At 44.7% G+C, this 14,035-nt stretch overlaps 1 protein-coding gene across 1 annotated transcript in view; it reads right to left on the reverse strand.

The window, feature by feature from the left end:
- Window positions 1–14,035, reverse strand: part of LOC138288342 (hyaluronidase-4-like) — a 52,281-nt gene that overhangs the window by 18,289 nt on the left and 19,957 nt on the right. Inside the window, exon 2 of the mRNA XM_069229875.1 lies at window positions 4,686–5,655. Coding sequence (XP_069085976.1) covers window positions 4,686–5,618 — 933 coding nt within the window. The 5' untranslated portion in view covers window positions 5,619–5,655. The remainder of the gene's footprint in view (window positions 1–4,685; window positions 5,656–14,035) is intronic.

Raw genomic sequence — 14,035 nt, forward strand, 5'->3', positions numbered from 1 at the left:
ACAGACAGTATTGGTACTGTTCATTGCTATCTCAGTCAGGCCTACTCTGAGCATGGACCTCTTCTGGATGCGAGCAGGGGGTTACACGCTTTCACAACATGCATTGCTCCTCTAGTGTCCTAATGGCTTGTGGGAGTGGCTGACAATTCTGTGTTCGTTACAGCCCTCCCCTAATTTTTCCTACGCAGATGGAGCAGTCACTGCTATTTTCCCTGTACTCCTAACACTATGATGTGTTTATGTCCCTTCCTCATTTCTTGAGAGATTTTGTCCTGGTTGCAGGTGTATTGATAACCATGAAAGAAAGTGAGCGTGTCAGCCATACAATCCATGCAAATCTCTTCATGGGATGGTGAGAGCAAATGATGATCAGAAATTTGAACATAGAGAATGTAATGCTCTTGTTAATCTGAAAGTACTACAAAAATTTTCATAAATGAGCTAAACACGAATACACATTAGGCATAATATCACTGGACATCAAAAACCAACAAAAAGCAATATAATGCTCTTTACAGCAAGTGGACATCCTACTTGCCTTAAGCGGAGAACCACCTAAGGGGGACTTCTACGAGGCATATGTAATAATTCAGAATGATCAAGATAAAGTAAACACAATACAGATGTGGTTCAGTGAAAGACAGTATCCGAGCAGATTTGACTGGAATCAAGAGGAAAGGCACAGGAAAAGTCTAGAGAGCATGTGCTGGTCACAAAAGTACAAACACACAATCAGCACATAAAAAAAGCAAACATAAATACACGAGATGATTAGGGAATAACAACCAATCTGAAACCTATAAGATGCATTCTGTTTTGTAACGAAGAGGAACACAAGTTCATCAAATTCTTGCTAACTTTGATTAGTGCTCACTGTTGATGACATACACAAATACTATAACACAAACCGGTATCCAGGAAAACTAAATTCGTTTATGGCTACTTTAAGGGCAAGAAAACTGGGAATCCCAGCTGGTTAAGTGAAGCCAAAAAAATATTCAACAAATGAGGACGATGTACGACATGAAGCATCCCAGAAAGTTACAAGCAGTATATAGGTCGAGAAAACAAAACTGAAAATCACATTACTCATAAATTAGAATGTGTACACCCTAGAATTTGCTTGCAGTAAACTATACATCAGAGTAAAAAAATGGATAGACAATTATCCAGTCGCGGCTTGCTTTCCTAATTAGGAGGGGGGCTGAGGTGGCATTGCAGGGTACTGGCAGGGGGGTAGGGGAAGGTGGTCCACGGAAGCGTGTCTTATAATTAATTTTTTTAAAACAACATACCTGCTCCTCACACGCTGCTCCTCTCCTCCGTCTCCTCCCTCAGGCACAGACTCCCAGCCTGTCCTGTGGCCAATTCTGATGCTGCTCACATCACGGGCCCGCCAAACACACAAGCGCTCTGAGGGGAGTGCACAGTGCATGCCCCTCAGTGCTCGTCACTCCGTGGTCCCGTCCCTTCCACCACGAAGGGATAACAAACATAGTTTATTATCCCTTCTTGCTGAAAGGTTTGCAGCTTCTGCTGCTGGGGGTGGGGTGATGCTCCTCCGTCCATATGCAGAAGCCACCAATGCAATTATCAGAGAATGTAACTCAAGCTTAGGCCGTGAGAGTACAGTGTACAGTCTAAGATACTATGCACTAGGACAACTGAAAGACAGCATAAACTAGTGAGCTTCAAACTACAGTTCACAACCCCTAACCTCCATAGGGGGTGCAACATCATTCCAGGGAGGCAAACAGCACAGAACAAACATTCTTATACACTCCAAGTATCTCCTGCTACTGATTAGGAAGCTCTGCTCTAGTCCGTAATGCTGACCATATATATTAGTTAAACAAAAGAGACAGACCCCCTCCCCCAGCACATGACCACCACCAATTGTAATCTCATGTGTAGATGTTAAAAAGGCCAGCTCAGATAAGGCTGTCTACCTGGCTAAGGAGGCTATCACTGGAAAACAAAGTTGCATTTTATCTCTTATCTCCTGTAGTCTGCCAGCAGATAACATATACATGAAATCATTCTAAGTTGTCTTTAAAACTTTTACACAAAAAAAAACTGTGATGTCATCAAAATAACATGAACGAGAAAGTGTGTAGATATTTGCACCCTCCTTGCATTCATCTAACAATATGGAAGGTAACATGTATACTTTCCATGGGCTCTAGGCTTTCAAAAACTGGCATCCAAATGCCCCAGCCCCCCCAAAGACATGCTCGATGGGTTAAACTGACAGACTGGCCCTGATCACTATCTCCTTGGGATGCAAAACCTACCACTATTAAAGCACATGCAGGGGAGTGTCAGCAGCCAGACCTGGTGCAGTAGTTCACCCGTCATGATGTGTAAGTACCGGCACTCCACTGCTCTTTATTGAGGAGCGGAGGCCCCGTGAGGCTAAGGACTGATGCCAGACCACATGTGGGAACCCCTGTTTTCCCATTTAAAATGGTACAATGGGTGGGAGGTACTAAAAATGCAACATCACCCAATTGGATCTCATTTAGTGCGCTCATAGGACCTTTTGCCTGTCTACATATTTCAGTAATATATAGCAGGTGTAAGGACAAAATAAACAAGCATTTGCATCTCACATTTGCTTGAGTTAGAGTTATTGATATTGTAAATGCATGACTGGACTTTTCTTGCTAAATAAATTGGTCGCCCATGCTGCATAATTTGGTCCTCTCTGCCACATAAGTCCAGTGGCCCTGCATATAACTAAAGCCCTTCCATTTACCATCTTCCTCTAACTGCAGCAAAAAATGAAAATATTGCCATTATTTATTATTTTTTATACTATTATTTTGGGGTCCCTGGTGAGTTATGGGCAAAAATGTTTTGTAAAATGAATGCCCTGCCCAGCATTTTGGGGCACGTTTTCGAGTGCAGTGGAGATTGTAGCATCTTGATTGTAATGCCCAGAGCTGCCCCTAGAGGACACCATAACAAAAATAGAATTTGTACGAAACATGGACATGTAACCATATAGTTAGCCCTTGGAGAGCATAATCACATGAAGAAAGAATGGAAGAAAGTAATGCAGTGGAACCATCTATGTAACCCCTAGAGGGAGTAAAGCCTTATATATTTTCAGGCCTGCTGCAGTACTACTACAAACAAGGCCCTTAAAACGCAAACTACCCCTAGCTGTAAAACAAAAATTCCAGCCATGACAGCTTAAAAAGACATTGAATGGTGGGAGAGGTTACTTTTCCCCCCCAACGTAGTGTGGGGGACTAGAGATGACCTAGACAGAAAAAGTGCTTCATGCTGAACGGTTTGGTGGTGGTTCCATTGTCATAGGACCACCACAGGCTGAGTTATGGGCAAAACTCTTTTGAAAAAGTAATGCCCAGCAAAGCATTATGGGGCAAATTTCCAGAGTGCAGAGAATATTGTACTATCAGCTCTCCCACTGTGCCAGGAGAGCCGTTTCGAGGATTTCTGTGTTTTTTCTATGTTAAATGCTCCACTTGATAAGTGGTACTCATGTAAAGAGCTCCCCCGATTGAGTTTGTCCTATATGAAACTTCACGTCCTCATGTAAAGTGCTCCTCCGATCGAGTTTGCACTGTATGAACCTTTTTTTTTAAATGTATTAAATAAATTAAAAATAACTTCCTCCAGCCTGCGGCCTTTGTGCACAGACACCACAAGAAACAGTGGCATGCCCAAAACAAGGAAGAGGAAGAAACAACATCCAGCAACGCAGCGTGAAGCAGTGAGGCAAAAGAAAAAAGTAGTGTGCCACACTAAGGTATATGGCCGATCGTGCAAAGATCTATGTAACAGGGTCAGTCTCCAAGGCAGTAACAAAGCAGGCGCAAGGCGGGACAAACATAAAGTATTTACTTACGAAATCAAGGGAATTTTAAAAGGCAGGCCAAGGAACAAATTAAAGTGATGGATGTGAGATGGGCATGTTGCAAGCCCACAGATGTAGATTCCAACATGTCAAAAGACAGAGCTTCTGAGCTGCTTATGCTCGATCTAAAAAAGTATTCCTTCATTTTCCTTGGGTCACATACACACATAAAAAAGGGACACTCTCTTTCAAATGCATGTTTGCTGCAAGAATGAATGCCTGTTTGGCATTACAGAGAGGGTTTTACACACCTTCTGTAATATCTATCTGCACCATTGGTAAGCTATATGTCCTACTCTTGTGTTTGGTCTGAAGGTGCATATTTTCACACCTAGATCCTGGTTATTGTAGTGCACTGTAGAGGAGGTCACAGCTGAGAGTGCTGGTGTTATTACAATCTTCTAATTTCATATCAGTGTATCTTATCCATGAAGCCCTTAGAAGATGATGAGAGAGACAAACTATCAACATGTAAGGAAAGCACTGAAAATTTACTTTCAAATCACTTTTGGAAGTGACTTAGGACCTGATTTCGAGCCTGGCAGCGGGATTACTCTGTCACAAATGTGACAGATATCCCGTCTGACGTATTACGATCTCAAAGCATATTATGGGATTGTAATACGGTGGACAGGAAATCCGTCAGCTTTGTGTCAGGGTAGTCCCCGCCGCCAAGATCTAAATCAGGCCCTTATTGAAGTCAATGTGGTTAATCTACACAAAACAATATCAAGAGAGCAATAAAAAAATAATTAATAGGGAGTACAATGCACACTTGCTCTTTGCACATACTGCTTACCTCTGACAACACATGAAATGTATACGAGTAAAATGGTCTTGAGTAGACAAACACAGGTATCGCATATTCGTTCTTCGCCATGGATGCCACTCTCATCGCTTCATTTACACGGTGGTGTACAAACTTGAGTGCATTTGGGCTCGACTTTAGGATGTAATCAAGGTAGATAGAGGGGAAGAGAGCACTGCTTGCCTTCCAGAGCCACAGAAGCAGATCATTGCGTGCAGACTCAATGTCTGGGCATCGACCTGTGTATGTATCTGGATGTTCCTTGTAGTCATAGTTGTAGCAGTCTGGAAAGAGGTAGTATCCCCACAGTCCATTGGGCCGCATGTGCTGAGCCAGCAGGACAGTATTGTTCATGAATCCTCGGCCAGCGTTCTCAAACTCTTCCTTGGCCGCTTGCCGTACTTTGGCTTCTGACCAATGTGGGTGATGCTTCTTCACCAGGTCTATGGACTTGTTCCTATATATAGCCTTTGATCCCCAATTCCTATCCCACTGGGGTCTCCAGTTCTCCCAGTCGATGACACCAAGGCCTTGGAAGTTTTTAAAGGGGATGTAAGTGTCAAAATCAGACTTGGCTTTATTGAGGTGTTTCGTAAGGCTCTCATTCTGGGGCACACCTCCATTGATGGGATAGCCATGATCTGTAAAATAGGGGTAATATCCCAAGTGTGTATGATAGAATATGGTGACATTGGAGCCACTTAAAGTCTCATTAGTATTGGCCACAATGTCGAACACGCTGAGGTCCAGATCGATCTTGTAGCGCAGTCGGCACTGTTCGGTGGGTGCATTCCAGACAACAATGAATGGCTTGTGCAGCAGGAGTGGAGATTTTGCCTGCTTGAATTGTTCCCCCATCGCCAGGATGCACAGCATCACAACTGCCAAGCCACTGAGGCAAGACCTGTTGAACTTTGTGCACATTGTGCACCATTTGTGCTCAGGGAGTGCTGAAGGAGTCCTAAAAGAGAAAAAAGAAAAATCACATATGTCAGAATCTCACAGGGAGCCCCTTAAAATGAAACAGTACCACAAAGACCATTTCACTCTAGTCGAAAGAAATAGAGTGATTGAATTCCACAACTCTGGGCTACTAGTGACCAGACTGCTGATGCTGCCTGAAGCAGCTCCTCCAATCACTAGAAGAGTGAAAGAGCTCATGCATAGATGCTTGCTATTACCCAGACTGACACCGGCTAATTCCAGAAGGCATGTGCTGAGGGTCTCTCTGCCCCAGGGCTCAGTGTGGGTCACTGGAGTTGCCATCATTGTGATTTTGGTTGAAATTGCACTTCACCAGTTACGAAATGGTTTCTACCGGATTCAGTTTTGGCATATGCTTTTCTGTGTTTGACCACTGGGCTATATCTAGACCTGTCTATGTATCTATCTCTGCCTCTATATATATATATAAACATATATGCATATAAAGAAAGAGAATAAATAACGTTTATCTGTGTAATATAGCCTATATTGCCATCGAGGGGTTTCTAGTGACATTTATAAACCACAATGCGAAAGGCTGAGCGGTTTATAAATGTTACCTGAACCCCAAGATGAAAATATATGACCATTTTACACAGTTACTCGTAATATATTTGATAAATTACATGGGTTATTAACTGATTTATATACTCTTTAGAAAGACTTGCAGCATTTTCCATGTACTAGTCATTGTTTGCCTGAGACTGCAGATATGTCTGTCAGTGTTTGGATAATGTTTTTGTTGGGGATGATGTGCTAATATTTAAAATGTGGTTTCTGCACCGATGTGTATTGTTATAAGTTAAATCTTAAATGGAAAGCACTGTAAGGATTTAAAACATACATTACCTTCTCAACCTTTATCTCGTACCTCTACCAAGGTATCATGTGACCTAGCTAGAACCAATCACAAGTTTTAGCGCTAAACGTCCCCCCCCCCAAGCCTCTCCCACCAATATGGTGGATAAAAGGGGATGGAGACCACAACACATCGTGTTTTTTCATCTGCTCATTGGTACATGACCTACGAGCCTGTGGAACCTCTTTTTTCAGGTAAGCCAGGGAAGGCGAGGCCTCTCCAGGTATGAGGTTCGCGGTTGTGCTCCACCTACTCCTGGTAAGTTGGGTGCTTTGCTGGGGAAAGTATCTGGAGTGTGGGGAGCATTGTTTGTTTCTCTTGTCTCCAGTTTTCCGAAAGGTGGGTCCTTTTTGGTGCCCTGGCGATGTCTTGTTGACCCTAGGGGTGGGAGGCTTGGACTTCTCTTCGTGTGGCTATGAGTTGCGTGGAAGGGCCCTGTGGTTGTGGCAAGTGTCCCTCCTTTTCTCTGCAGTGGTGTGGCTTGTCATTTTTACCATGCGCTGCTGGGTCAGGTATGTCCTGGGAGCGTGGTCTGTTTTGCCTGCAGTTCCCTTCCACCTCCCCCCGGGGTGGCTGTGGCTTACCTGGACCGGGGAGCTGGCTGCGCGTTCTTCACCCTGGAGCATTGGTGTCTCTTCAGCTGTTCCGCTGGGCTCGGCGCAGTTTGCTCCATGTTGGGCATGGCCACGCACGTGCTTTCCACTCCAAGCCAGTGCGGGGTGCTTGGTTGGAGGCCGCGTTGGTTTCTCAGCGGCCGACTTGTGCGGTGGCTGGGTATGCATGGCTGCCTGGCGGTGTGGATGGTGCTCTTCTGCAGCTGTGCAACTTCGGCCTCACACTTGCAGTGCCTGGTTGTTTTTCCCCTGACTTCTTCTGGGTCTGTTTCGACTGGGTGCGTGTCTTTTGTGTGAATCTGGCCCCCAATTGTAGATGAGTGAGCTTATGTTTCTCTTGCTGCCTGCACCTCTCTTTCTCTTGTGCCAAGGCTCTGTGACTTGGTGGTTGTCACTGTTTCACATTTTTAATGTTTAGCCATGCCCAGGACCTATAGAGTTATGTGATTGTGCGGCTGGAGTGATTTTCCCATCATTATAGATGTGCTGCATTTGCCCCTTACAGAGACACCTGTGACCAATGGTTTTGGTCACAGACCCTTACACTTGAAGTTGGGGGTTTTACTCCAGGTGTGCTTCTAGTCATTTCATCCTCTGAATCTGCGGAATTTCTCATAAAGGAGTCCCCAGTGGCGTGGTGTGTTTGAAGACAACAAAATCTTATTTCAAGTGATGTGGTTCAGGGTTGGTATGAACGCCATGATATGATGCCCCCTAGTTGCGGGCCCTTTGGCAGGCCTGGAGTGGTTGCCTTTCTGTTGTTTGTTGCTCTGTTTGGGTGAATGGAGTGGGACTGCTGTAGCACGGTCAATACCCAGGCAGCATTCTCAGGTTTTATGATGATTAAGTGCTGAAGAGATACTGTTCTGGGATGTGTTGAGCTGTGCCGCATACTTGGCTTTGCTTGCCATGTGGTTTGTTTGGCCCTCCCCCATGGTTTGGCCCTCTTCTGCTGCAGTATTCCAGTGGCTCTGGCCATAGCTAATTACTCTGGGGCTGAGTATTTTGTTACATGTTTGGTATCAGGTTTCACTGCCCGTGATGTTGGGGAGGTACTTTTGACTCCATGGCAGGGTCTGGTGCCTCTGATGGTGCTGCCTGGACCAGTTCAGGTGTTCGAGTCCCGTCATTGCTCTTTATTTTTTGGCAGCATTCATGTTTTCTGTTTTACAGTTTCTGCCGTCACTTTTCTCTACTGGGTTGGCCACCTAAGGGGTCCTAATGGTGTTTGTGTGGGGCTGTGCTAGCCCTTCATTTTGTCTGTTTCCATCATGGCACGCTAGCAGTTTGTTGTGCCACTTGTCATCCATCAGTTGGAAGGCTCTGGGGGGTTGGGTCATCCAGGTGCTGTCTGCTCTGCTCTGCTGGCCGGTCTCTTCTTTTCCGTTCTTCAGGGACCTGCATGCGTGGATGTGGTTCAGATTTTGGTTGCTGCCACTGCACTTCAGTTTACCTTCTTTTAGTACCAGCAATTTGGCTCTGTGCCTCCCTCTGACCCCTGCACCCTGGGTGCTGGTGAAGAGAGGAGGCCTGGAACCAGAGCAAGCACCGGTGTGGTCTCTTAGCAGCATCTTGCAGCAGCTCAAGGTCAACCGGCAGGAAGCTAATCCTTTGATGGGGATACCCTTGCCTGTCATAAGGTTTATGTTGTCTTCCTTTACAGAATCGTTTTGGCCCTCTTTAGGGAACTTTTCTTTGTCCCTCTGGTGGACATCTTCCCTAGTTTATTTCCCAAGTGGATTTTCCTCCTCTCATGTGCTTGGCAGTTCCCTAGGAGTTATTGGGTTGACTCTTGTGTGACTGGAAAGGCTTGGTGATGGCAGATTTTCCCACTTTTCTGACAGTGCTTCTGTCCTGTAGCCAAGTGACATGTGGAGTTTCCTTTTTCATTGCAGATGGTTTCGCTGCTTTACAAATTTGGTTTGCGGACTACCTGCTGTTCGTGCGGCCTCTGCTTGTCTATCCCTTCAGTAGGTCTTCCACTCCTTGTGTGCTGCTGTCCTGCGTGGGGTGGGGTATTTGGGATTTGTTTGCCATTATGATGGCTCAGGCAGACCTTTTTGGAATGGCCTCTTCTGCCTGCCTCCTTTCTTTGGGGACTGAATGGTGGCCTCTTCTCAGACGGCAGGTTGGCTTTCTATGCCCTTTTCTGGCAGTATGCTCTTTTGGGGTCAGTATGGTTGTGTGTAATTGCACACAGGGGTCTTCTGTGCTCCTGCTGTCTGTGAGCATGCCCTGCTCCTTTTCGCTCTTGCTTGGGGCTGGCAGCCTCCCTTCTTGTTCCTGTCACCCGTTTCCTCTTTCTCAATCTTCATTTCCTCTGTCTCTGCTTCTTCTGCTGTTCCTTCTCTGTGTGGGTGTCTTCCTTGGTGGCTCAGGCTGTCTCCCTCATGCCAGGGGTCTGCCATGGCACAGTCTGTTGCTTTCCTTGGGAAGGAGACCTGTGGTGTCTGGATGTGTTTGGTTGCACCTTCTTGGTTTGACTGTTACTCCCCTCTTCTGGCAGTTGATGCAATGGTGGCTGGCGTTGGCAACTCTTGTCACAGGGTTTCTCTGGTTTTTCTATCCCCCATTCTAATACATGATGGGGTGGGGCGCGGCCTTGGATGGTCTCTCAGTCCCGGGGTTGTGGTCACCTCTCATCTTATTCCATTCCATTCCTCGGGATTCCAGACGTTGCAAGCCTGTGTTTTTACATTTTTATGCTCTCCATCATGGTCTGATAGCTTCCTCTCTTACCTTATGTATGTGGATTTGATCTCTGCTTTCTCTTATTTGTGCCTCCCCATTCAAGCACTTGCCTGGCATGGTACGCGGACTACTACACATGGACTAGCAGCCTCCTGGGCTTCCGCAGCAGGTGTTTCTTTTGTTGCCCTTTGTATGGCAGCTTCCTAGGCATTCCCGTCTGCCTTCTTTCCCCTTCTCATCTGGAGGTGGGAGTCTCTTTAGATTCTGGGGCAGGGGTTCTGGCTGCGACTTTTCCGTGTACTCATGGCTTGCTGTTTATTCTCCTCTCTTGGTTTGCAATGCCTTCAGTGCTTTCTTTTGCATTTCCAAGAGTTGTTTTTGTTTAATTGGGATTCAGGTTGTGCTGACCTTGCTTTGGTATATCCTCATTTAACTAAGTATTGGTACGAGATAAAGGTTGAGGAGGTAATAGTTCTATTACTTACCGGGAATCTTCATTATGCTGAATACTTTTTTCTCGTACCAGTACCTACGACCCTCCCTCCCAGTGCCCTCTCCACACACTGAATCCTCTTGCTGGCTTGGGGAGATACAGGGCTTGTTGTGGTCTCCATCCCCTTTTATCCACCATACTAGTGGGAGGAGCTTGGGGGTGGGCATTTAGCACTAAAACTTGTGATTGGCTTTAGTTAGGTCACATGATGCCTAGGTAGAGATTGAACACCTCATTTAAGTAGGTATTGGTATGAGAAAAAGGTATTCAGAGTAATGAAATTACCAGTAAGTAATTGAACCATTCTAAAATAGGATTTTCTTTTGTATTACATTGACACTATAAGGTAGCCATACATAAAGAAAGAAAATAAAGTGCAATGTACAACAGTGTAACTGTTTGCTGGCAGGATTTACAAGATGTATTGGGAGATGCCAGCATCAGGTGTGCAGCACTGTCATTGTTAAAGTGCTTTTCCCAGCACTGAAAGAAAATCATAATGCTCTGTCAAACATCCATTTAAATTTGTATTTGCTATTGCAAGCTCAATGTCGTGAAAATGAATTATAGGAGATAATTCACAGTTAAGACCTCTTTTCTGTGAAATAGGAGATTTGAAACCAGTGGCAAACATTCAATAAGAAGGCTTACTTACCCATGTAATATATTTTTCCCATGCGATCCACAGTACTGAGTATACATTGGTGTACAAATGTAGGGTATCTAGAGAGTGGGGCATATCGATTAATGCTATGTACTGTCGCAAAAGTGTTTACTTTTTTTTTAAAGTACTTATCACGCTTTGTGAAGTTCACTTTGGTTGTAACATTTGAAAACTCAATCATGAGTGGAAAACACTACATAACCCCCGTCAGTTTTGTCTGAAGTAACTAAGCCCTTTTCTCAGGTGGTTGGATAATACAGTCTTGGGATGACTGTCTTTCTCCCAAGTGCTGTGAGTCCCTCTGATAAAGCTACTAACCCAAACAAGAATTTACAAAGCAGTCCTGCCAACCTCCAAGAAATACTCACTGTGGACAGGAGAAAAGGTAACCTGGACAGGGCAGGGCCTGTGGAGGGGGTGGGGCCCTGAAACCATTGCTTCCCTAGTCATGAAAGTGCTCCTTAGGAAGCGTGGCCATTTAGGTAGGGGGCGAGGCTTTTGGCAGCTTACTGCCTGTAGCCACTGTAACTCCACCTGAAACACAAACCACGCCTTCGGGGGGTGCCAATGATATACTGACGTGGTATTTAAGCCCTGTTAGACATCAGCTGAGCGTAGCCCTACACTCAATGTGAGCTCGAAACACTCTCTACAGCAGTTTTCAACTCACATTGTCTGCCACCTTGTGATATCGGGTCCTTACCAAGTGACAATGTGAATGGAGCCGATATCGTGTGACACACAGTGGTGTTGTGTGAGTTGGCTGGTCTGCAAAGTAAAAATACAGCCTTATTGTACAACCAATCCACCAACAAACTAATCTCATTGATTACTAGATAGGGGTACAGGTTTCCACCCTTCCAAACGTGCTATTAAAAGCTGCTCAGAAATTGTGCAGCATCATTGGCTAGCTTAACCACAAAGGTTCCCAACTGTATATGTTTGAATGAGAAGCATTTTATTTGTATATATTAAAATAAAATATAAAACATATTTACTCTAACAAATATAAAAATAACAAACAAAAGTATCATGATATAAAACACTGGTCCTGCATAAGAGCAACTTTCATGAAGTTGATAAAAGTTGCAGTCTAATATAGGGTAGAGCATACGTCACTGCTGCTGAGATTGAACCGCCGGAGGCTCTCCACTGGGGATTTCATTCTCAAATCACACTGATGTGTGCGTGTGGTATGAATGGTGAAATTGTCCTCAAGGCTGGTTCTGAAAGGTAGGTGGGCCTTTCAATCTCTGAACCTAATCCATGTGAATTGTAATTGCGTAGAGGGTTGTCCCTGCTTGGTGGTTTGCAGTGGCGTGCTCCAATTAACCTGTGTCAGCTATGGAACTAATCAACTGATGTTGCGTATAAGCAATGAATCTTATGTCTTTATGAGTGGCGTAGGTCAGTGGTTCCCAACCTTTTGAATTTTGTGGACCCCCACTTTATCATTACTGGAGCCTGGGGACCCCCACTGAATCTTTCTGGGAATCCGGGGACCCCGCACTGAGTCATTACTGAAAGCTGAGGACCTAATCTGATAATATTATTTAATTTTCTAAGCAGTCATGGACCCCCTGAGGAGGCTTCGCGGACCCCCAGAGGTCCCCGGACCACAGGTTGGGAACCACTGACGTAGGTAGTTGAACATCAGAAACCTTGTAGTGCAGTGTTTGTAGGTCTTCTGTTTCTGGTCTAGGGTGTATTATCCCTGATTTAGACTCTAATCGAAACTCGAAGCCTGGGTTCTTGTTTTGCTGCCTCTTTGCGTCTGGAACTAGTCTGCCCCTCTCTTGCGCTGTTTTTATTCTTATGTGCAAAGTTCCTGTCTCGCTGTGTTTGATGTTTCCTGGCTTACCATCCTTTAGACTGAGAGTCCCTGTGTACCCTGCCCCGTGCATTCCCTGTCCTGCTAGCGTCATCGCTAAGGTTCCCTTTCTCCATCGTTCTCTGTCCCTCGAGAATTCTTCTCCTTGGGGTTCCATGTCGCAGCTCATAGGGACAGATAGATCGATGCAGACGAACAGACTGACAAAACAAACAGGTCGATACTCATAAGCGTATCGGAAGTAACAGCAGACACGGCACTGGCAGCACAGGAAAGAGACACATCCATCTGGACTTCGTAAACTACTACAGACTAATTTTAGAATGTGCAGCTTTTTTACCACTCGATTCTGCATTTCATGTTAACAATGGAGAATAAGAGGGGAAAATATTTTTTGTACCTGCAAAGCGATTGTTTGTGCTATGTTGTATTACCACATTGTAGCTGGTGGTAAATGAAAGTGTAAAAAACTAAGTGTAAATAAAAGAAGTACAAAATCTGAGACGTCAGCCTCCAGCAGCACTGGGAAGTTTTTTGTTTGTTTTTAAAAAAGAAGTGAGAAGACCCGCAAATAATTAGCCTTGGTGGTAAATCTACTATTACCCCTATTTTCATGAGGAAGAACTGTTGTAGATATAAAGTTTTGCTGGAAAAAATGGGCCACAAAAAATATGAATTTGAGGTTTGTCATCTTTGCAAAACTTCTTAAGTGGTGTTTTTTGAGGGGACACATGGGAAGATTAAAGAGCAAATCATATAATTTGATGGTGGACATTTGATTCAGCTCTTAACAGACATATTGTGACCTGCAGAAGCATAGACACATACCCCAGGTTTGGCAGGATCTTTCTTCTTGTACAGACTTGTTCAGGTACAAGCTTCTAGATAAGGAAATGGCTTCTTTCGGTCCTGTAGACTTTCATTTGTACATCGCCCACAAACGTTGCTTTTCTTCAGGAAGAGCTTTATTATAACTTGAAGTCCCTCGTAAATCATGAACCCCAAGAACCAGCACAGAGAACATTTCTTGCTCTCACAAACTCTTTCAAAAAACACAGTTGAAAATGACTGCCCTATTATTTCTCTGGACTACAGTCCCCGGAGTCTTCCGCTTCAGTACTAATTGCTCGACGTGCCAATTAGAGCTCCGGCTTCATAATGAGCACATTAAGCACTGGCTGGATTTTTCAAAGGGTTTCTCATGT

Source organism: Pleurodeles waltl, chromosome 4_1 (genome assembly GCF_031143425.1).
Source record: "Pleurodeles waltl isolate 20211129_DDA chromosome 4_1, aPleWal1.hap1.20221129, whole genome shotgun sequence".
NCBI classification, from domain to species: domain Eukaryota; kingdom Metazoa; phylum Chordata; class Amphibia; order Caudata; family Salamandridae; genus Pleurodeles; species Pleurodeles waltl.